Genomic DNA, 21749 nt, shown 5'->3' on the forward strand with positions numbered 1-21749 from the left:
CTTAAAGTGTAATATGCGACGATGACAATTTTGCACGCTGTATGTTTGGTCTTGACGATGCAATAATACGGCTCCCGAGGATAAGTCTAAAAGACAAGTGGTGATGCCCAATGCTGAGCAAGGGCTTTTCGTATACATCCTTTGGAAGAGATGATGGAGCTTGGATTTGATCTTGATGGCTCCGGGAAGAAACAGGTTAGAGAATTGACTGTGGAGGCAAGGATTTTTCTGCTGCTACCGCCATGCGGGGTTCTCGAGGAGATGATGATGCCACTTGGGACGGTGGAGAGCCCGGTTGCTGGAAGCACGTCGACGAGGCTGAACTTGCTCATCAGAAACACACTCATTACGACTTGACGAAGATAAGCTTTTCCTTAATAAATAAGTCTATTATCATTTCCCTTGTCTGCCATCAGCCAAAAGAGAAAAGAAAAAATGACAACAATAAAGAAAGATAATAGCTGTGATGCTTATCAGAGACTACGAAGGCTAATTCAAATAATGGTGCCAAAAAATGGATTGTTTTCTCGGCACCAAATCCACCAACAATTTAAGGCTATTAAAGAAAGCACAAAGTGTAGTGTGAAGCTTTGGTGGTGGACTCGTGGACCATGCAGCAAAAGAAGAAAGCAGAAAATGAAAAGAAAAAGTAAAGCAAGTCTGCAAAAGCAATAAGCAAGTCTGCCAGAGAGGATGGAGGTGGAGAGACAGAGGCGCAGTGGGAAACATAAACAAAAGCAAAAGCAAACCAGAAAAACAAAAGCAAGGAATAAACATTCCACCAGAATGATATAATTTTTTTTTATCTCTCAGAGACATATGTATAAACCCCATCAGAGGGTAATAATACAAAAAAAAAAAAAAAAACGGCAAAGCCCAAAATTAATGGGCTGGCATGTCGTGGAGGGCGAAGGCCCATAAGCCCAAAATAGCACCAACCAGGTGACCAAAAGTATGCCCAGTACTCCAAAAAATTATTCGGCAACTTGTCTCTATTATCACCAACCAGGTGACCAAAAGTACGCCCAGTACTCCAAAATTATTCGGCAACCTGCCGCTATTACCACCAACCAGGTGATGAAATGTACAACCCGTACTCCAATATCATTTGGCAACCAGCCATTCATACCACCAACCAGGTGATGAAATGTACAAACCATACTCTAAAATAATTTGGCAACTAGCCATTTATGTCACCAACCAGGTGATCAAAAGTACACCTAGTACTTCAAAATTATACATGAGCACTACTCATGTCATTCGTACATAAACATTCATGAGCATCACTCATATCAATCATACATAAACATTCATGAGCATCACTCATGTTAACATTCATGAGCATCACTCATGTTAACATCCATGAGCATCACTCATGTCAATCAAACATTCATGAGCATCACTCATGTCAATTAAACATTCATGAGCATCACTCATGACAATCAGCTTCAAAAGTTTCATTTACAGAGCCTTAGCTTCAAAAGCGTCATTTACAAAAGCTCTAGCTTCAAAAGCTTCATTTACAGAGCTCCAACTTCAAAAGCTTCATTTACAAAAGCTCTAGCTTCAAAAGCTTCATTTACAGAGCTTCAGCTTCAAAGCTTCACTTGCAAAGCTTCACCTACAAAGCTTCAGTGCATGGTCTACAAAGACCGCCTCCGAACAACCGCCATTTCAGCCCATACATGGATTGAATTTGAAGTCTCCAGCCAACATCGTCTATTGACCGAAGACTTGGGGGACTACATTATGTACCATATATTGGGCCTCAACTGGGCCTTATGAAAAATACTTGGGGGACTCTAGCCCATTATTCATGTACTGAGGAGCGAGCCCTTATTTTATAAAAGGGACTCCCTCACCATCATTAGAGAGCAACGCCGCCAGCTGAGCAACCGCCTTGCCGCCAGCATCAACTCTAGCCCATTATTTATGTATTGATGAGCGAGCCCTTATTCTATAAAAGGAATTCCCTCACTTTCATTAGAGAGCACACATTATTCATGTACTGAGGAACGAGCCCTTATTTTATAAAAGGGACTCCCTCACCTTCATTAGAGAGCAACGCCGCCAGCTGAGTAACCGTCTCGCCGTGAGCATCACTCCGAACCCATATTTATGTATTGAGGAGCAAGCCCTTATTCTATAAAAGGGACTCCCCTCACCACCATTAGAGAGCATCAACTCTAACCCATCATTCATGTATTGAGGAGTGAGCCCTTATTCTATAAAAGGGACTCCCTCACCTTCAAACGCCGCAAGCCGAGCTAACCAAGGCAACATAAGCCACGAGCCGAGCAGCCTCGCAGCGTGTGTTACTTCTAGTTGAGCGTCATTTCAGATTGAGCACTGCCTCATATCGAACATTAGTTCAAGACAACATCTAGTTACTTCGGCCCACACATGGACTGAATTTCAAGTCTCCAGCCAAAAGACTCTCTTGACTGAAGACTTGGGGGACTACTGTTTATACCATATTTAGGGCCTCGTATTTAGACCTCGTATAAATACTCGAGGGACTTAAATGTAATTATGTAATAAAGGAAGGGGCAAATATGTAATTAGGGGAGGAGCCCTTATTCTATAAAAGGGCCTCCTCACCCTCACAAACCCGAAGCTTCCTCACACCCCCTAAGCTCTAAGCTCTCTCTCTCCCTCTTCAACCGAGAAACATAATACAATCAGTGTGGACGTAGCCCAAACCTTGGGGTGAACCACGATAACTCTTGTGTCATTTACATTTTATGCAGATTCACGGTCGGATTTACGTTGTTCCAAGACTTCCGGTTTTGTGCATCAACATATAATACAATTCACTCGATAAACCATGCAACTTCTCCAATATACGCTTCTGGGTATCATTGGAGGTAATGCATAAATATTCCACATTTTTTACACTTTTCGTTCTAATGTGGTATCTATTTAGACGTATGTTTTTAAAACTCAACAAATTTCGAATGGATTGAGTAGCATATAATGCCTTCTTTATGGATAATGTTGTTCCATTTGGTAACGTAATCTGGGTTTTTCCTGAGCCTTCAATTACATCTGATTGCCCTGATATTGTTGTTACCTTTACTTTTGCAAGTACCAAATTCGAAAAATACTTTTGGTCTCGAAGTATTGAATGCGTGGTTGCACTGTCTGCAAGACAAAATTCTCTGCCATTGCTCTTGTTTTGAGAATAACCATAATTTTTATCCATGTTCTCTGAGTAAAGAAAAAGCAGTTTATTCATACTGGAATACTACTTTTATTGAATTGAAAATGCGAGCATTAAACCACAAGTACAAATAACAGGAGTAGATTAAACATAAATACTTCAATCGGACCCATAAACTTCATTCCCTTTTTCATTAATAAAGTATGTAGCATCCAAGTGGGTTGTGTTTAACTGTCCGGATAAATTGGTCACTGGATCAGGGGTTTTCATTGGTTGAGCCTGGTCGAAGAAATTGATCTCGACACCCTTCTCCTTGAAGGAGGCTTGATACAGCTCCACCAGATGCTTTAGTGTGCGACAAGTATGCGCCCAATGTCCGTTGCCACCACACCTATGGCAACCTCCTTCAGGATTTCTAGGAGTGTTCACATGAGCTTTTGCTTTCTGGTGATTTGCATTTTTAAAGCTCAGGCCTGGATTATGCCTTGGAACCTGGTTGTGAAACTGGACACCATGGTTCTTACCTTTCCCTTTCCACCGGCCTTGCTTCTGGCCACGTCCTCGTTTGTAATTATTGCCACATGAGGATATGGTATTCCTTTCAAGGGAAGCAACATTCACTTCTGGGAACGGTGTTAATCCAGTAGGTCGGGAATTATGGTTTTTCATCAGGAGCTCATTGTTCTGTTCAACTACCAGGAGCACAGATATCAGCTGGTTGTATTCAGTAAAACCTCGCGTTCTATACTGCTGTTGCAGGACCATGTTAGAAGCGTGGAATGTGCTAAAAGTTTTTTCCAATAACATGTCATCAATAATAGTATCCCCACAGAGCTTCATCTGAGAGGTAATTCTGAACAACGCCGAATTATACTCAGCCACTGACTTGAAATCCCGGATCCTTAGGTGAGTCTAGTCATATCGAGCTCTTGGAAGAATCACCGTTGTCTCGTGATTGTATCTGCTTCTCAAGGCATTTCAGAGGGCTAACAGATCTTCAACCGTTAAGTACTCACTCTTTAGTGCCTCATCAAGATGGCGACGACTAAAAATCATGGCCTTTGCCCGATCTTAAGAGGATGAGCAGCTCTCTTCCTTGATGGTATCTCCAAGATTCGCTGCTTCCAGATGGATCTTGGTATCTAGTACCCAGGTAAGGTAATTCTTTCCAGTAATGTTCAGGGCAGCGAAATCAAGTTTTGCCAAGTTTGTCATTTTCTTTTCTGAAAGAAAAATGAGATGTGTAAGAACTTGCAATAATATGTGTTCTAGAGGAATATATTGTTAGAACTTCTGGTTCTTACAAATTTTTGATCTTCAGGTCAGAATGTTAAGTACTCGAAATTTCAGGCTCGAGATTTACATAATTAATGAGAATGGCAATTGTACCGCACCATTCTCATCGAAACAAGTATTGGATGGGCGATTATTCCGCACTACTTTAAACAGCAGGAAAATTTAAACATGTAAAGCAAGGTGGACGATTATACCGCACCACCTAAAATTACAATAAAATTTAAATTGTGATAAAATTTAAATATACAAAGCAGGGTGGACGATTATACCGCACCACCTAAAATTACGATAAAATTTAAATATGTAAAGCAGGGTGAGTGATTATTTCACACCACCTAAAATGCGATAAAATTAAATATGTAAAGCAGGGTGGGTGATTATTTCACACCACCTAAAATTGCGATAAAATTAAATATGTAAATTTAAATATGCAGGATAATTAGATCTGCAATCTAAGATAGGCGATAGAACCGCACAATCTTGGATTGCATAAATAATCAGAGGGTTAGTAGTCAATATCTACACCAAATAAGAAATCAAAGATATAAGTAAATGTTAGTTGGAGAATTAGAAGTAAACATGGTGCAAACAGTTCTTCGCGAGGGTATGTCCAGCAATTGAGGCAGAGGAAGAAGAAGAACAGTAAAAACCTTAGAGCAATTTTTTTTTCTTTCGGTGAAGGGAAAAGAGAAAATGATTAGAGAATCGTGCTGATAACGTGTTATAAATAGTCAAAATTTAGAGAGATAACCTTTACTCAGGACAGGAACGAAGCAGTTGCCGAGTATTATACCAACACAAACTGTTGCAGAGGAAGTAAGGTATATTATTGCTATTAGATGTTTTTCTCTTCCTTTTCTCTTCTTGATGTTCTCTCTTATTTGAACAATCTAAATGCTCTATTTATAGAGCCACTTCAATGAAAAATTACAAAAGAATTACTATTTAACTTGTGAGTTTATACTATACACTTGTGGTACTTAACTATACACATATGGTAAACATACCCATTATTTACAACATTTTTGATGAATTCATTTCCCGGTATCAAACGCAACCCAAGTAGTGTGTTCATTTCAAACCCTAGATTCTCGTATATTTCCCACGTGCAGAAAGAAAAAATGGAAACCCCAACAAGGAAGACCAACGAATATACCACAACGCAGAACGCCTCCGGAAAGGATAAAAGGAAGCCCAAAAACCACGTCGTCTCTCTTTCGAGTTTCCGCTTCCCTCACTCACTCACTCAACCACCTACCAAATCCCAGCTATCGCTTTCGGGATCGAATCCTCAAACCCTCAACTTTCTCGGCAGCCAAACACCAATTTTACCTTCCACCCACTTTCCCTCTCACTTTCCTCCGTTTTCTCCGCGCATTCACCTCTTGCCTCAGACTTTAAAGGTACAAACTTCTCACTTATTGATGCTTTCATTTTCTTTAGATTTGTGGTTTTAATCACCTTCGATTATATATATATATATATATATATATATATATATATATATATATATATATATATCTCTGTGTGAGTATAAATTTAATTTGTTTGATTTGATTCCATAGATTTTGGGTTTGTGGCAATTGCGTAATAATTCGTCGACTTCTCTGGGCGTGCATTATCGACTCAGACATTTTTTAGATCTCGAAAGGCATATATGGCGGCTTGTTCTTCGAGCTTTGGGATATCGAATGTTGCAACTTTGCGGAACGAGGTCGTTCGGAAGAAGATGTGGAGCCAGAATTTGATTTCTTATGGAATAAGGTTTAGGAATGATGCAAAGGAGGTTGCTTTTCCAGTGCTCTATAGGAATAGTAGCTTTAGAGATAGGCTGAATTCGTTTTCGGTGAAGAAAGACCGGAAATTTCCGGTCATGTCAATGTCCGAGGCTCGGGCTGAATTACAATCCGAGTTAGGCAAAATAGCTGTTTCGAATGAGGGAGGAGATGTTATTGTAGAAAAGGAAATGAGGATTTCGGAGAATGAGTGTGGATCAAAAACCGAGAGTGGTGGTAGTGATAAGGATATGATTGATGGTAGTGGTGATAATGGTAAATATACGAACGGTAGAGGTGGAGGAGGAGGTGGTGGTGGTGGTGACAGTGATGGGGGTGATAAAGAAGAAGAAGAGTTTGGGCCAATTATGAAATTTGAAGAGATTATGAAAGAGACTGAGGCTCGAGGGGCTAGTCTTCCCTCCGATATGATTGAGGCTGCCAAGAGCGTGGGAATTCGCAAAGTGCTTCTCCTTAGATATCTGGATTTGCAGGTATAGCTGTGCTAAATTCCTATTCAGTAATTGTGTATTAACATCTTGAGTACTAGTATTTCTTTCTCCTAATATAGTTGAACATTTAAATTTTCAGGGGTCAGCCTGGCCTCTAGGTTTCTTAATGAGGTCATGCTCTATGCTTCGCGATCGAATGCTTGCTGATCCATCATTTCTCTTCAAAATTGGAACAGAGGTTTGTGCTTGTCGTCATATAGTTTTACACAAAATTATTCATCTTGTTACCTGATAGATGTTAGATAGTATGATAGTTGTTCATAAAAAAGAATACATGGATGTTATCAACTCTACTGTGTGATTACTCGAATCTGGCTTCCCATGGATACAGTTTGTCTCATGTATCAGCTCTAATGTGTGATACATCTTCTATTCCAGTGGATATAATTTGTCTCGTTTATAAACCTGGTTCACATTCTGTGAAAAGCTATCCTTGTGTTCATCATAGATTGCAAAGGTTTGGTATAGGCTTGAGGTTGATATTATCTATGACATGGTTTTCCCATTGCTGCATTTTTTTTATTCTATATGCAAGATAGTAATTCATTCAACGCAATGCAGATAGTCATTGATTCTTGTTGTGCTACATTTGCGGAAGTTCAAAAGAGGGGCAAAGACTTCTGGGCAGAATTTGAGCTGTATGTTGCAGATCTTTTGGTTGGGGTGGTGGTTAATGTTGCTTTGGTTGGGATGTTGGCCCCCTATGCTCGTATTGGGAAACCATCATTATCTAAAGGGTTGCTTGGACGCTTGCAACATTCTTATGGAGCTCTTCCTAGCAGGTGAATAATTCATGCCAAAAATAGTACTTGAAGCTATAATTCACTCGTAATTTTGTTTACCTTTCACAGTAATATGATACTCATACTCGTCAAATCTCATTTGCAGCTTTAGAAATTAATGGGTATCTGTTATGTTTCTTAATTGATCTTATGCAGTGTATTTGAAGCGGAAAGGCCAGGATGTAGATATTCTGTAAAGCAGAGAATTGCCACTTACTTTTTTAAGGTAAGATGTACACATACATAATCAAATGATTTTCTACGCCTGGGTCCATTATATTTTTTTTTATCAACCTCTCTGTTTTCAGAGGTCGCACTTGGTGCGATGGCAAGTGCCTTCGCCCATGAGCGGTAGGTCTCGGGTTCGAGACTTGGGAGCAGCCTCTCCATAAATGGGGGTAAGGCTAGCCGACATTCACCTCTCCCAGACCCTGCGTAAAGCGGGAGCCTTGTGCACTGGGTACGACCTTTAACCTCTCTGTTTTCAGGGCATTTTGTATGGAGCGGTAGGCTTTGGATGTGGTATTATAGGCCAAGGAATTGCGAACTTGATCATGACTGCCAAGCGGTACGCTTCTCTCTAGACATACTCTGATTGTGTGCATGTGTGCCTATGTGCGGTCATGCAACACTAGAAGTCTTTTTCAATATGCATAAGTACTGACCAAATTATTTTTCTAATGTCAGGAGCATAAAGAAGTCAGAAGAGGACATACCTGTTCCACCTCTAATTAAGAGTGCTGCTCTTTGGGGTATGCGTCTCTTCATCGTTTACATTCGTTTTAGATTGTCGAGTTTACTGCTCTGTTTTGATTTTAAGTTTTGCTTCCATGAGCTATTATCAACATTTTTGGTTTTGTTATGTTTTAATTTCATATGGTTCTGGTTGGCATTTCCTCTACTTTCGTTGTCACTTGAGTAGTACATTTCCATAATCTGGTCTTCTTTTTGTCTCCCTCCCCCCCCCCCCAAAAAAAACTACCAGGTGTTTTCCTTGCTGTCTCGTCCAACACCCGCTATCAAATCATCAATGGACTTGAACGCTTGGTAGAGGCATCGCCTTTGGCGAAACAGAACCCACTTGTTGCAATGGCTTTTACTGTCGGAGTACGATTTTCAAACAATGTTTATGGGGGGATGCAGTTCGTAGACTGGGCTAGATGGAGTGGGGTGCAGTAACTAATATGCTTTAGAGGGATAGGTTAGCTGGGGCAGATTTCAACTCTTGTGGTGAATGGCTTTTGCTTATCAGTTATACAAGCGCAAAATCTTCACCCCCAAAAAGTTTAGATCCCGTAGTAGTTTCGTCCTTGATGCTTTTGTGTAATTTGGAAAAAGCTGAGTAGAATGTCTTGTACTTTTCTATCGATAAACAAGATGCTGGATTTACAGGTAATTCGGACGTGAATGGTTCGAATTGGCAGCATGCAAGTACTTGCATTGCGAGTGCTGTGTTCCTGATGTAATAAAAAAGAAAAATTAGTATTCGGTCCTAGTTCTTACTGTTCATTGACTAAGACTTTGTTAGTTCTTAAATTTGATTCAAGTTCCTAGCAATAATGTGATAATTAATTTACATGTTTATTATATAATTTTTTAATATAAAAATTTGTAATTAATTTAGGGTTTAATACTCACACCTTTATTAAACTTCTAATTAATTTTCAATTCAAACATTTCCAAAATAATAAAAAATTAAATTAAATTAAGTTTGTACCTATTAGTTTTTTTAATATATAAAAAGATTCTCAATTTTTTAATCTTAAATGTACCCATTCATATAATTTTTCAATTTTTTTAATCTTAAATGTACCCATTCTCAAATATATCAATTTGTTATATGTAAAATGTACTCTCTTTTTTAATATAAAATCCATTCAAATTTTTTAATCCATGTTTAAACTTATATGGGTACGTTCTTTTTCGTTGATTTGAGAATGTATCCATGTTTTGGTACAATAACTTTTTTTGTTAATTTTGGTTAATGTACTCATACATATATGTACACACACACACACATACACACAATATAATAGAGAGTATAATTTATATTTTATTATTTTTAATTCCATAAATTATGGGTTTTATTTAAAATATCATTAATATAAGGGGAGTTTTGATATAGGCGCCTCGTTTTTTAATTTTTTAGACTAAACATACATTCCTTTTGAAAATTTGATTAAACATTTTCCTAAAATTTTGGTTATTAATTTCAGCTTTTTCACATAAGTTCAATTTTGTTTAGAATTTTAGTTTTTCACAACTTCTCCTGGGCATTTCATTTTTTTTTTCTTTTCCTATTATCCCTATATTTATGCATTTATTATCCATCTCTATGCATTTTTTTATTGTTTGTTATAATTTTTACTTTTTTGTGTGAATATAGTACAATATTTACAACAAAAAAATTGTTAGATTTTATTATTTAGAAGATCCAACACATAATAAATATTTGTTTGATTATATAGCTACGTCTAGTTACCTATAATATGGACACATTTAGTTTTATAGTTGATTTGATTTTTTGTATTTCTCGGTACATTTGGAATGTAAATGTACCAAAAGGGTTATCTAATAGAGACATTTGATTTTGTGGTACATTTGGGATTTTTTGTTCATTTGGTCTTTTGGTACATTTGAAATCTAAACGTACCAAAAATGTTACTTGACAATGGGTACATTTGGATTTATGGTACATTTGAAATTTTGGTACATTTGATTTCTCTATATATTTGAAATCTAAATGTACCAAAAGGGTTACATAATAATGGGTACATTTGGTTTTATGGTACATTTGGTTTCTCGGTACATTTGAAATCTAAACATACCAATAGTTGATACTTTTGTTTTCAAATGTACCATAAGTTTTAAGTATATTTTTTATATATCTATACGTGAAAAAAATATGTATTGAAGATTTTTATTGAGACATTTTTAATAGAAAGATATATTTTTTTTAAATACTGATAATAAGGAAATGAGGAATTAGTTAATTAATTTTTTATTTTATTTTATTAAAAAAAATATCATTTAATGTGTAGAAGAGGATTGACGAAATTAAATTCCTATATTATAGGCAATTAGTTGCTAAGCTACCTTATACCTCTATATAAATGCATTTAAATTAAGGAAAATTAATGATATGGAAATTAAATAAATAGAAAATTATTGAGGTGGCAATTGATCAAAGCACCTTAATCAAATCTTTAAAAGGGATGCATGTTTAATCTAACAACTATAGAAAAGATGTAGGGCATTCTAATTTTCCCTTAATATAAACAATTTTTTGTTAATTTTGGTTAATGTACCCATACATATATCTATACACACACACACAATATAATAGAGTATAATTTATATTTTATTATTTTTAATCCCATAAATTATGGGTTTTATTTAAAATCTCATTAATATAAACAATTACAAATTTCAATTTTTAATTTTTAATTTAAAAAATATAGTAACTTACATTATTATATTAATGTCAAGAACCTCAATAAAAAACTAAAAACTAACAAAATTTCAATCAAAGAATATTAATAGTTAGGGATCGCATCAAAGGGTCCCTAATAAAAATGTTGGCTCCTTTTCATTTGTTCTTCCTCAATGTCTCTTTTTCTTTCCATGCAAGTATTCCCTCAATTAGCTCGTAAGTCTGCGCAGAAAAGGAGTTCATGGGTTCGAATGTCACTCTAGAAAAATGCAGCTTTGTCTAGATTGATGCGAAGTCACGAAAAGGTTTTGGTTGATTTACACTCTAAATTTGTACGTCGTTAGTTTTCATCACGAGATTTTACTTCAGCCAATTACCTCTTTGAACTTTATGAATAGACAATCACCTCTCAACCATTAGATTGCCCAACATTTCAAAAATAATTTTGTCCATATTTGTCACGTGGACTCGCTTAAAAGGGTAAAAACATCATTTTGCTACACTTGGATGAGAGTGATGGGCAATGGTTATGCGGGCGGGTAACCGCGGTTAATTTACCCATAACCGTTTATGCTCATACCCGCATAACCGTTTACCCGTTGGGTAATTGCCTAAACAGTTATACCCATACCCATAACCATTTATAAACGGTTAACCATATTCATAACCGCATACCCATTTAACCGTAATCGTTTAATACCCGTTTACCCATTTATTCTTTTTAACCCGTTTATCTTTTTTTTTTACCATTACCCTTTTTTCACCTGTCTACATGTTTTTTAACAACTTGAAAATTAAAAAAAAATTGTCATAATTTTTTTTTGACAATTAAACACCGTTATAGGTACATTCATCATACATTTCCATATTTTAATTTTTTAAGTCCTTATACCATTCTAATAATTGAAATAATAGTTTACGGATGATATTTTTAACTGTTACCAATGAAGGTAAATATAATATTTGCTAAGTATTATTGAGTTACAAAAATTGTTTAGAAGACATTTCTATCAAAGCATTTCTGTCAATTTCACAGTTACCCACAAAGAATTTAAATTAATTTGGTCAATTCCTTGATGATGAGAATCATCATTCCTGTAGTAGTGTTATTGAGAGAATGACCGATGAAATCCTTGCTAATTTATTGGGTGCTAAGTATTATTGGATCGAGAACATGGTTTGTGTTAGTTTTACATATATAAAATAAATGGGTAAACGGTTACCCGTTTATAACCGTGGTTAATACCCATAACCGCCCATTTAAATTTCGCGGGTAAACGGTTATACCCATAACCGTTTATTTATCTAAACGGTTACCCATAACCGTAACCATTTAATTTAAATAGGCGGGTAAACGCAGTTACCCATAACCAATGGGTATTTGCCCATCCCTAGATGAGACACGACTTAAAATGTTTATAGCCTCTTAAGTGGCTTTTATGAGTTGTCCAAGTCACAAACATGAACGGAATAATGGATGACAAACTTGAAAGTCAAGGATGGAGTTGGCTATTTATAAAAGTTTGATTGACAATGAATTATACATTCAACGAGCAAACAACCAAAATTTCTTTAAAAGTAGATCAATATTTTGAAGATAAAAAAATAAAGACGACCGTTATTTTTATAAGACATACTGGGGGAGGAAGAATCAAACGCAGAGCCTTGGTTTAAGGGTTAACCGTATAAAACTGTTGTTAACGACTCGAGCTTAGAGCCTTAAGGGGGTGTATTCAATTGAGTTTTTAAGGAATTTTAATTCTTTTAATGAATCTAGGGGTATTCAATCATGATTTTAAGTGATTCTCTGAAATTCTAGGTGTATTCAATTAGAATTTTAAGATAGTTTATTAAAATCCTTAGAAATCTAGGTGTATTCAATTAAGATTTTAAAGAAGTTTATAACATTCCAGGTGTATTCAATTAGAAATTGATTTTAAAGAATTTGAGAAAGTTGAGGAATTATAGGGAATTGGAGAGATTTCGTAGTGTATTTTAAGCATACATAAATCTCATCTCATCCTATTAGATTTCGAGGGAATTGAATCAAAATTTTATATGGAATCTCTACAAATCAATTAAACTCTATAAAAATCCATAGATTTATAAATCCATTAAAACCTCTCACATTTGTTAAAAGAGAAAAACAAGGTGGAAATATTGACATGGTACGGTTTCATTTGTTATGTGTGAGTGTTGTAGTTCCGGGTTTACTCCCCCCATCATTGGAGAAATTTGTTAAGATAAGTCATCAATTACATGGTCTCTGCATTTTCCCTTATTTCATGAACAAATCAGTTATAAATAGAAAATTTATTACCCGCAGGATTCGCAGGCAGCAACATATAAGTGTTGGTGTGAGTTGTCAGTCGAACAAACCATAACTTACAGAGACCACCACAATATATGCAACAAAGATTGAGAACGAGACAGATCAAGACAAGGGAGGGGGAGAACAAGTCACCGGAAAGCGATGGAGCATGCAGCGCATTCTCCATCTGAAGGGCTAGAGAGTCAATCCCTTCCTCAGAAAAGACCGGTTGGAGGATGGAGAGCCGTCAGATACATTCTCGGTATGTTCATGGTCTTAGCTTTCTTATCAATGGGGTGGATTAGGCCAGTACTGATGTGTTTTGATTCGTGTTCCCTTTTTGTCCGAAGGGAATGAGACGTTCGAGAAGTTGGCTTCCATGAGTTTGATTGCGAATCTGGTGGTGTATCTGCACACAAAGTACAACTTGGACAATGTGGTTTCAGCTAATGTGTTCAATATATGGTCTGGTTCATGCAACATTGCACCACTGTTTGGTGCTTTTCTTGCTGATAGGTATTTGGGAAAGTTTAATACTCTTCTTTTCAGCTCGATAGCATCACTTCTGGTAAGAGTCTGTAAATTAGTTCACAAGAATTTTCATTGCGTAAATTTTTATGAAGATTCTACAAACACTTCTTGTTTCAATTTGACAGGGAATGGGGACCCTGACCTTAACCGCAGGCATACATAAATTAACTCCGTCTGCCTGCATCGCACAAACTGCAGAATGCCAACAGCCGAGTACTTGGCAGATAGCGATCCTGTATTTGGGTCTCGCGTTGCTTGTTGTTGGATCCGGAGGCCTTAGACCATGCAACATTGCCTTTGGAGCTGATCAGTTTGACACCACAACGGAGAAGGGAAGAGCGCAGCTCGATAGCTTTTGCAATTTGTGGTACCTCTTGTTCACTCTAGCCCTCCTCATCGCTCTCACCATCGTGGTTTACATTCAGACGAATGTCAGCTGGATTTTGGGTTTTGCTGTCCCAACTGGCTGCTTTGCTCTCTCCATTATAATTTTCTTGCTGGGAACAAGGTTGTACGTGCGCGTAAAGCCCCAAGGAAGCATCTTTGCCGACATTATCAAGGTTCTAGTTGCCACCTGCAGAAAATGTGGTTCGAAATCTAATGCTGGAGAAACTTCAGGGCAGTCATACTATGATCCTCTGGTTGGATCAGAGTCAGAGAGAGAAAGAGCAGCGCGTACCAACAAACTCAAGTTCTTCGATAAGGCTGCTATGATCGTAGACCCGAGCGAATTGGACAGCCAAGGGAAGCCCAAAAACAGTTGGAAATTATGCAGTGTGCAACAAGTGGAGCAACTAAAATCTGTGGTGAGGATTTTGCCTGTTTGGATAACTGGAATTGTTTGTTTCGTAGGCATGCAGCAAATGAATTCATTCGGGATCTTTCAAGCGATTCAAATGAACAAATCGATTGGCCCCAAATTCCAGATTCCACCAGCCTGGATGGGCCTAACACCGATGATTGCACTTTCGATATGGATCATCATCTACGAGAGCATCTACGTTCCTCAAATGCAGAAACGGAGCAAGAACGAAACTGGAAGATTGACAATGGAGCAGAGGTTTAAGATTGGTATTGTGATCTCAGTTCTGTGCATGGTAGTGGCTGGACTTACAGAAATGAAGCGCCGCGACTCAGCTTTGGCACACGGGACCCTCGAGTCACCAATAACCGTTGCCTTGCTCGTGCCGCAGTTCGCCTTATCGGGTCTGATTGAAGCCTTTGCTGCAATTGCCTTGATGGAGCTGCTCACCACTCAATGGCCTCAGAGCATGAGGACTTTCGCCGGGGCGGTTTTCTTCCTCAGCTTGTCCATTGCAAGCTACCTAACCACCATTCTCATCAACGTCGTCAAAAAATTGAGCGGACTGAACGGAAATTCATCATGGTTGGGAGGTAATGACCTCAACAAAAACAGACTTGATTACTACTATTACACGATAGCCGCCTTCGGGGTCTTAAATTTCGTGTATTTCCATTTCTTCGCTCGCCATTATCTGTCCGACGACGTTGCTCAACACTCCGAAAAGCCGTCCGACTGTGACTCCTCAGGCAATGGAAAAGGGTTGTAGTCTTGTAGACAACAGACATTGTACCATACAACGAAAAGGGCTGTTGGTTTTCTTACCAAAATGCCAGACACGAAACGAAAGCTTAGCCTTTAGGATGTTTTTTATGCTCCGATGTCGGATAATGTGTAGCTCTAACGTGTTTGACGTGAGACAGAATGACTAATGTGAAACACGGAACACAATTGGAGTACCAAAAAATTATAAATTGAACTGAATGGTTAAAGTGAAACACGAGAACAAGTTCAGGACCGCTACTGTTATTAATCCGTGTGTATGAAATCCATACGGGGGGTCCCAGAAATCAGAGTGGCTTTAGCCACCTAGGCTGCCACCATAGGAACAGCTCATCTCCGTGAGGATGGAGCCTGCACTTCATTGAGATAGGGCCCCATGTTCCCCCCTGGTCCAACCAGTGTTAGGCTACTAGTGCTAGCTATAGCCCCGGGCTTTTGCATTCCTTTGGAGTGAGGCCTACAAGAGTCCATGAGTTTATTTTTACTTTATTAATTTTATTTAATTTTATTTAATTGTTTACAGGCTTGTAGCTCGGTTAATCCAAAGCATATAATTTGTTTATTTAATGTTTTCCTCTTTTATTGTCGTTTGAATTAAAGAAAAAAATTGCAACTTATTGTTACTCTTAGATCAATGAATTAATGAAATTATAGAGAACAAATTAAAATTCAAGGGAAACTAGGAGACCTGAATAAACCAATGAAAATGAATGTTACTCCAAATAAAATTGTCTCCTAGTAAAGGTGGGTTTTGCACTTAAAATTCAAGGGAAACGACATTGAGTGCTATCTATGTAGCTCCACACCGGAATTGGATCCTCGCCGGAACTAATTCATGGGGATCTTAGGAATCAACTCATATGGACCGTTGATAAAAAAATTTGCGGTCATAATTTTTTTCTTTTTTATATTTTTCACGCAAAACGAAATTATTTTACTTTTAAAACATTTAATTGTGACCGCACAATTTTTGATCAACGGCTCACGTTGGTTGATTCCTAGGATCCTCAGCAATTAGATCCGAGGATCCAATTCCCTCCACACCATTCTGGCCAACTGGATTTGATCTCACATATTTCTTATTTTCTTTATTTACACGAGGCAAAAGGCTGACTAGGCTACGTGTTATGTTTCTGAGGCTTCGCTTGCAACGGCTATTTTCACTGCCATACTTTTCCCGCGCAGTCTCTGTATATATTTATATATACACATATATATATATCTGTCTCTGTCTCTGCACCAACCGTACACCACCAGAGGCCCCTTCCTCTCAAATTTCTAAAACCCAGAAGATTCAACCTTTCAACATTTGGAATTTGAAACCATAAAACCCCAAATCCCAAGAATCCGACCCCAATTACCCAAAAACCATGACCAAGATCGACACCCTCCGTCGATTTCTCCTCCCCTGCTTGTCCCCCTCCTCCGCCAAATCCACCCACTCCGCCGCCGCCGCCCCCAAGAAGCGCCTCAGCACCTCCTTGCGCGACGACCTGGACGACATCAACGCCGCCGCCACCAAAAGCTTAGACCCCAAGGACCAAGATTCACAATCTTCCACCTCGCCCACCCAAAACGACGGCGTGGCGATTCCGGCCCAGCAGACCCGCCCCTCCAAATCCATGGTCATCGGCACAATCTTCGGCCACCGCCGCGGCCACGTGTGGTTGTGCATCCAGCACGACCGCCTCTCCACCAAACCCACCCTCCTCCTCGAGCTCTCGGTCTCGACCTACCAGCTAGTCAACGAGATGCGATTCGGGCTCGTCCGCGTGACCCTCGAGTGCGACGAGTCGGACCGGCCCCAGCTCGCTGATTGCCCGCTCCGATCCGTCCCCATTTGGACCGTTCACTGCAACGGCCGCAAACTCGGGTCCGCGGCAAGAAGAAAAGCGAGCGAGAAGGTGAAATTGATGCTGAAGATGATGCAGTCGACGACGGTCGGAGCCGGGGTAATGCCGGCAGGGTTCGCGCTCGGGTCGGAGGCGGAGTCGGGTCAGGAAGTAATGTACATGAGGGCGAATTATGAGCACGTGGTGGGGAGCGCTGACTCGGAGTCGTTTCATCTGATTAACCCGGATCAGTGCCCGGGTCAAGAACTCAGTGTCTTCCTTCTCCGGTCCAGGCACTCTTGAATCTGTGAGCAAAGATTCAAAGACCACAGTTTTATTTAATTCCGTGAGCAAAGATTCAAAGGCCACAGTCTCTTTTGAAATGAGTGGGAATTTGAAAACTAGGTGTTTTCTGGAGCTTTAGGATTTGGGGATTTTCTTGGAAGAGAAATTATATTTTTCGTAGAAGTTGGTAATTATGTTTTTGTGCAGATTGATTAGGTTTTTTTAGGGCTAGCTTAGCTGAATCCCACAATATCAACTGTACATTGTGTATCATCTCAGAGGTGATCAACAGATTAATCGAAATCGTGATGAAATTTCATATCATTTCTCAGTTTTGCACCTTCTATGTGAATTTGAGTGCGTACGGATTTTATTTTTGTTCTGGTTTCGGATACTATTACTAAGGGGACGAGTGAGGAGAGAACCTTACATGAAACGGAGATGCGTGATTGATTTGAATAGTTCCATATGGCGTTCCCGTTTCATGTAAATCCTTCATAGGGAAGAACAAACTCCGATTACAGGTCATGTTTTTACTAGTATGTACCTTTTGGGATTTCAAATTTTCAAAGAATTTGGTCATTCTATGTACCATTTGCAACCTAGCTAAAAAAATGAACCAAGCAAGAAGCCGCCTGCCACTTGTGGAAGTAACTAGTTGAGCTACCCACACAGATATTTTCTCTACAAACTTCCAAATTGTTGATCGCGACCCTTTGTCCTGGCTACTAAAGCACGAGTTCGTTATTATGGGTAGTTCCTACAAAGGATAGGACTAATGACGTATACAATACCTGAATTCTCGATATAGGAAGCTACATAGTTGGTTCTCATCCTTCAGATACTACGGGACAAAAAGTGAATTTATTGAGCAAATCAAACTTATTCAATTTCATCGAACTTTAAACCTCCACCACTTAATCCAATCCTTATTTCTTTACTGTTTGCACTATATATCGATATTTAGAAGCTTCTGCAGAGAAGCCATATCTTCGTCGCCATTGCCGACAAAGATGCTGGAAGGAAAAGCTGAGGTGCGGGAAACAGATATGCCAGATGACATGCAGAGCCATGCCATGGAGTTGGCTTACAAGGCTCTTGATCTCCATGAAGTTTCTGATTTCCGATCCGTTGCTCACTATATCAAACAGGTTCGATTATATTTATCCACAAAGCTTTTTGGTTCGAGTTATATTCTAATTTGATATAAACCAAACTACGGAGAGGACAACTGCGTGCAGAAGAGATGAGTACGCTCTTAAGCCCGGGTCCGGGTCTACACCGGAAAATTAAATAATATTCACTTGTTGATTACGTAAGATATTCTTCTTAAACAGCAGAAAAGAAGGATTGCAAAGTGGTTTTTTGATTGTCATCATATCTAATTATGTGATTAAGTTTTAAATTGTCACTAGGCAACCGAGATTAATTATGTGATTAAAAGGATTCAAACGCTAACTTTTGCAGCAAGGCATAGTGGCAGTGATTATTCCGAAAGGGGTATAACTTCCTTTCTGTTAGGAGAAAAAGCTTAATCTTTTTAGTTAAGCTAATTAATTAAAAAGGTTCTGGATGCTATAGGTTTGATTTGGTGTGCTACTTTTTTCCTATTTGTGTTCTGGTTTGAATAGGATATTAGGTTTTGCTTTAGAGCTGAATCTCACGTGTGAAAGCTAAAAGCATATATTCCCCCTTCTACTTTATTACACTTCCCCAATTATGCGGGTAATATGTATGAAGGAACTCCGACCACGTTATTTGTAGGGCATCTTTGACGAAAACATGCGGTTTTCGACATTTAATCCCTCATGACCACACACAATGGTCACACCTGGTGAGAGAGTTGTCATAGTCAAACAGCCTACCGAAGGGAGTTAAAGTGGCAAACCGGAAGTTTTCTGCTAACGGAACTGAGTTTTTATCTTATGTGCTACATTGTTTGTGAATTCTAGCTTATAACACTTGGTTCTGCTAAACAGAAATTTGATGAAGCATATGGCACTGCCTGGCACTGTGTAGTGGGCAAAAACTTTGGGTCCTGCATCACACATTTGAGTGGAAGTTTCATTTTCTTCCATGTGGAGACGACGGAGTTCCTCGTGTTCAAGGATTGCAAAAACTCCACTGAAAGCAGGGAAGAAGGTATTGGAGTGTTGCAGATTGAAAGCCCAGAAAGTGATGCATAAGATCAACTACTACCAAGGCAAGCTGGAACTCGGCAAACGCTAGTTGTTTTTCGATTCTCGAACGAAATCAAATCTTATCGAACTAGTAAGTCCAAATAACAATGGTCACTTTCATGCCACAGCTATTTTAGTGTTGAGCTACAGCCGGCGGCACGAATCATATGCCTTGCCAGTTGCCATTCTATTTGTTTTTTGTTTTTTGTCTTCTCAGTTTATGGATTCAGATACAGGAAAATTATTCCATTCTGGTACCTTAACAAAAATTTGATTTAAAAATTGTTATGTACCGCGATTCCTTTTCGTGTAGATACAGTAGATATGACCAACATTTCAAGCATGTTTCATGTCATAAACGTCAAGCATGATTTTTTTATCGTAAATGGTTTTTAAAATTGACATAACTCATCTTTTTTGTCCTTAAATTGAAAATTAATCAACTGTGTTTTTTGTATTTTTTGAAGTGAGGTCAGATATTCATTGAATAGAGAAATACGTACAAAACTGAGGATAGGCGCTAACAGTGGGCCTCAATAAAAACCTTGCCGGGGTTTCAACCTGATCGAAGGAAAAAAAGAGTATCTCACACCAACAACTTAACTACTAATACTATTCTCCAATGAAAGATAAAAAAATTATATCAGGAGGTTCCTCGAACCAAGAAACCGGATGATCGACAGTTAAACTAAATCTTGCTAGGCGGTGAGCCATCTTATTCTCTTCTCGTCGGCCAAAGGAAACTTTCCATTGCGTGAAACTCTGTAAAATCCGGCGTGTATCAGCAAAGAGATGTCCAAAAGGTCCATTATGAGTTGTTCCTCTGTTTTGGATTGCAGAAATCACCATGAAGGCATCACCTTCCACCTTCACCTGCTCTGTCCAATTCCAATTTTGATTTCTTTGTCCAATTTTGTTAAATTTTCTGTTAGTTGGTTGATGTGGCATGATATGAGGGCCACATAACCAATGGTGTCTGCTATAGTGGTTGTTATTCTTTAATTTTCATTTAGTAATTTAGGTATTTAAATATTAGAATCGTTTAAATTTTTTTTTTTTTTAGTCCATGTGGTGAAACATGAGTGGTATTGTGGATCCCACATTATGCCACATTAACCAAGTGGCGTGAAAAATCGATCCGAAGCCGAAAACTAAATCGACCAGAATTCTTTAGGTTCGGTTTCAATTTTAAATGTTTTGGAAACTAAACCGAGCCGAATCAAAACTCTTTAAATGACGCCGTTTTATGTTTAACATTTGCGAAGGAGCATGCTCTGAAGAACGGACCAATTGTGAGTTATTTCTCCACTGGTTGCCTTGACTTGTTTTTTTGGAAGTTCTTTGTGCAAACTATGGCAACATGATTTGCTTTACTGTCAGGACAATCAAAACATCTGCTCCATTGTTTTAGTTTATAGTCCCACATACAGAAAAAATACCTGATTGGTGGTATAAGTTTGGGTTACAGTTGCGTGGACTCCAGTACTTTGTTGGGTAATCAATGCAATTTCTACTTGAAGAGTTGCCTTTTCAGCATTCTTACACCCTTTGTGGAAGAAAGATACAGTGCTTGAAAATGATTCTAATGAGTTTATTTTTTACTTGAAGTTTGACATTTTTTAATTTTGTAATGTTTATTTTAGACTTTAAAATTTGAATTTTTATTAGTTGAACACAGCACTGACTTCGGCCAGGTTCTTCCATCAATCCCCTTCTGCTTGCTCTGCCCCTGTTTCTTAAATGATTTGTGAGTGTTGAAGTTGAAGATTTAAGTTCCCCAAATCTCTATAGTTTTTTCCTTCTTTTTCTTTTCAAATGACTAATTTCAGATTTTAAACAAAATAATCCGAACCGTACCAAAATTAAACGAAATAGAAACCGGAAAGAAAAAAAACTGAACCAAACAATACTTTCAATTTGTTTTTTGATTTCGACAAAAGACGAACCAATTGAAACCAAACCCATCCCTACAACTAACAAAAAATTCAATAGAATTTGACAACAGTGACTACATTAAATGTTAGATCAATTTCATCGATTTTCAATTTTTGATACCAAAATGAT

The 21749-nt window shown here is 38.3% G+C and overlaps 4 protein-coding genes and 1 long non-coding RNA gene across 6 annotated transcripts; 4 read left to right on the forward strand and 1 right to left on the reverse strand.

Annotated features, from left to right (window-relative positions):
- Positions 1 to 3322: 3322 nt before the first annotated feature.
- Positions 3323 to 4003, reverse strand: LOC139195054 (uncharacterized). The gene has a single exon (XM_070820236.1). It carries the CDS (start codon positions 4001 to 4003, stop codon positions 3323 to 3325), a length of 681 nt encoding a protein of 226 aa, XP_070676337.1.
- A 1536-nt stretch (positions 4004 to 5539) lies between these two features.
- Positions 5540 to 11127, forward strand: LOC103407789 (protein RETICULATA, chloroplastic-like). Of its 2 annotated transcripts, XR_011580125.1 has the most exons (9): positions 5583 to 5862; positions 6025 to 6728; positions 6826 to 6924; positions 7308 to 7528; positions 7685 to 7754; positions 8017 to 8096; positions 8216 to 8280; positions 8514 to 8990; positions 11090 to 11127. XR_011580125.1 is itself a non-coding variant. In XM_008346666.4 (8 exons), the coding sequence occupies exons 2-8, from the start codon at positions 6117 to 6119 to the stop codon at positions 8705 to 8707; spliced, it is 1341 nt and encodes a 446-aa protein (XP_008344888.2). In that variant the 5' UTR covers positions 5540 to 5862; positions 6025 to 6116; the 3' UTR covers positions 8708 to 9023. The 2 variants fall into 2 exon arrangements, 1 of the variants encoding a protein (XP_008344888.2); XM_008346666.4 differs by lacking the exon at positions 11090 to 11127 and having other exon boundaries at positions 5540 to 5862; positions 8514 to 9023.
- Positions 11128 to 13334: 2207 nt separating this feature from the next.
- Positions 13335 to 15623, forward strand: LOC103418878 (protein NRT1/ PTR FAMILY 2.8-like). The gene is made up of 3 exons (XM_029101663.2): positions 13335 to 13534; positions 13623 to 13840; positions 13929 to 15623. Exons 1-3 carry the CDS (start codon positions 13435 to 13437, stop codon positions 15372 to 15374), a joined length of 1764 nt encoding a protein of 587 aa, XP_028957496.1. The 5' UTR covers positions 13335 to 13434; the 3' UTR covers positions 15375 to 15623.
- A 1001-nt stretch (positions 15624 to 16624) lies between these two features.
- LOC114824394 (protein MIZU-KUSSEI 1-like) lies at positions 16625 to 17829 on the forward strand. Its single transcript, XM_029101216.2, has one exon. It carries the CDS (start codon positions 16759 to 16761, stop codon positions 17521 to 17523), a length of 765 nt encoding a protein of 254 aa, XP_028957049.1. The 5' UTR covers positions 16625 to 16758; the 3' UTR covers positions 17524 to 17829.
- A 458-nt stretch (positions 17830 to 18287) lies between these two features.
- LOC114824395 (uncharacterized) lies at positions 18288 to 19967 on the forward strand. Its single transcript, XR_011580126.1, has 2 exons — positions 18288 to 18656; positions 19485 to 19967. It is a non-coding gene; the product is annotated as an uncharacterized lncRNA (long non-coding RNA).
- The last annotated feature ends 1782 nt before the right edge of the window (positions 19968 to 21749 follow it).

This window comes from Malus domestica, chromosome 04, assembly GCF_042453785.1.
Source record: "Malus domestica chromosome 04, GDT2T_hap1".
Lineage (NCBI taxonomy): Eukaryota > Viridiplantae > Streptophyta > Magnoliopsida > Rosales > Rosaceae > Malus > Malus domestica.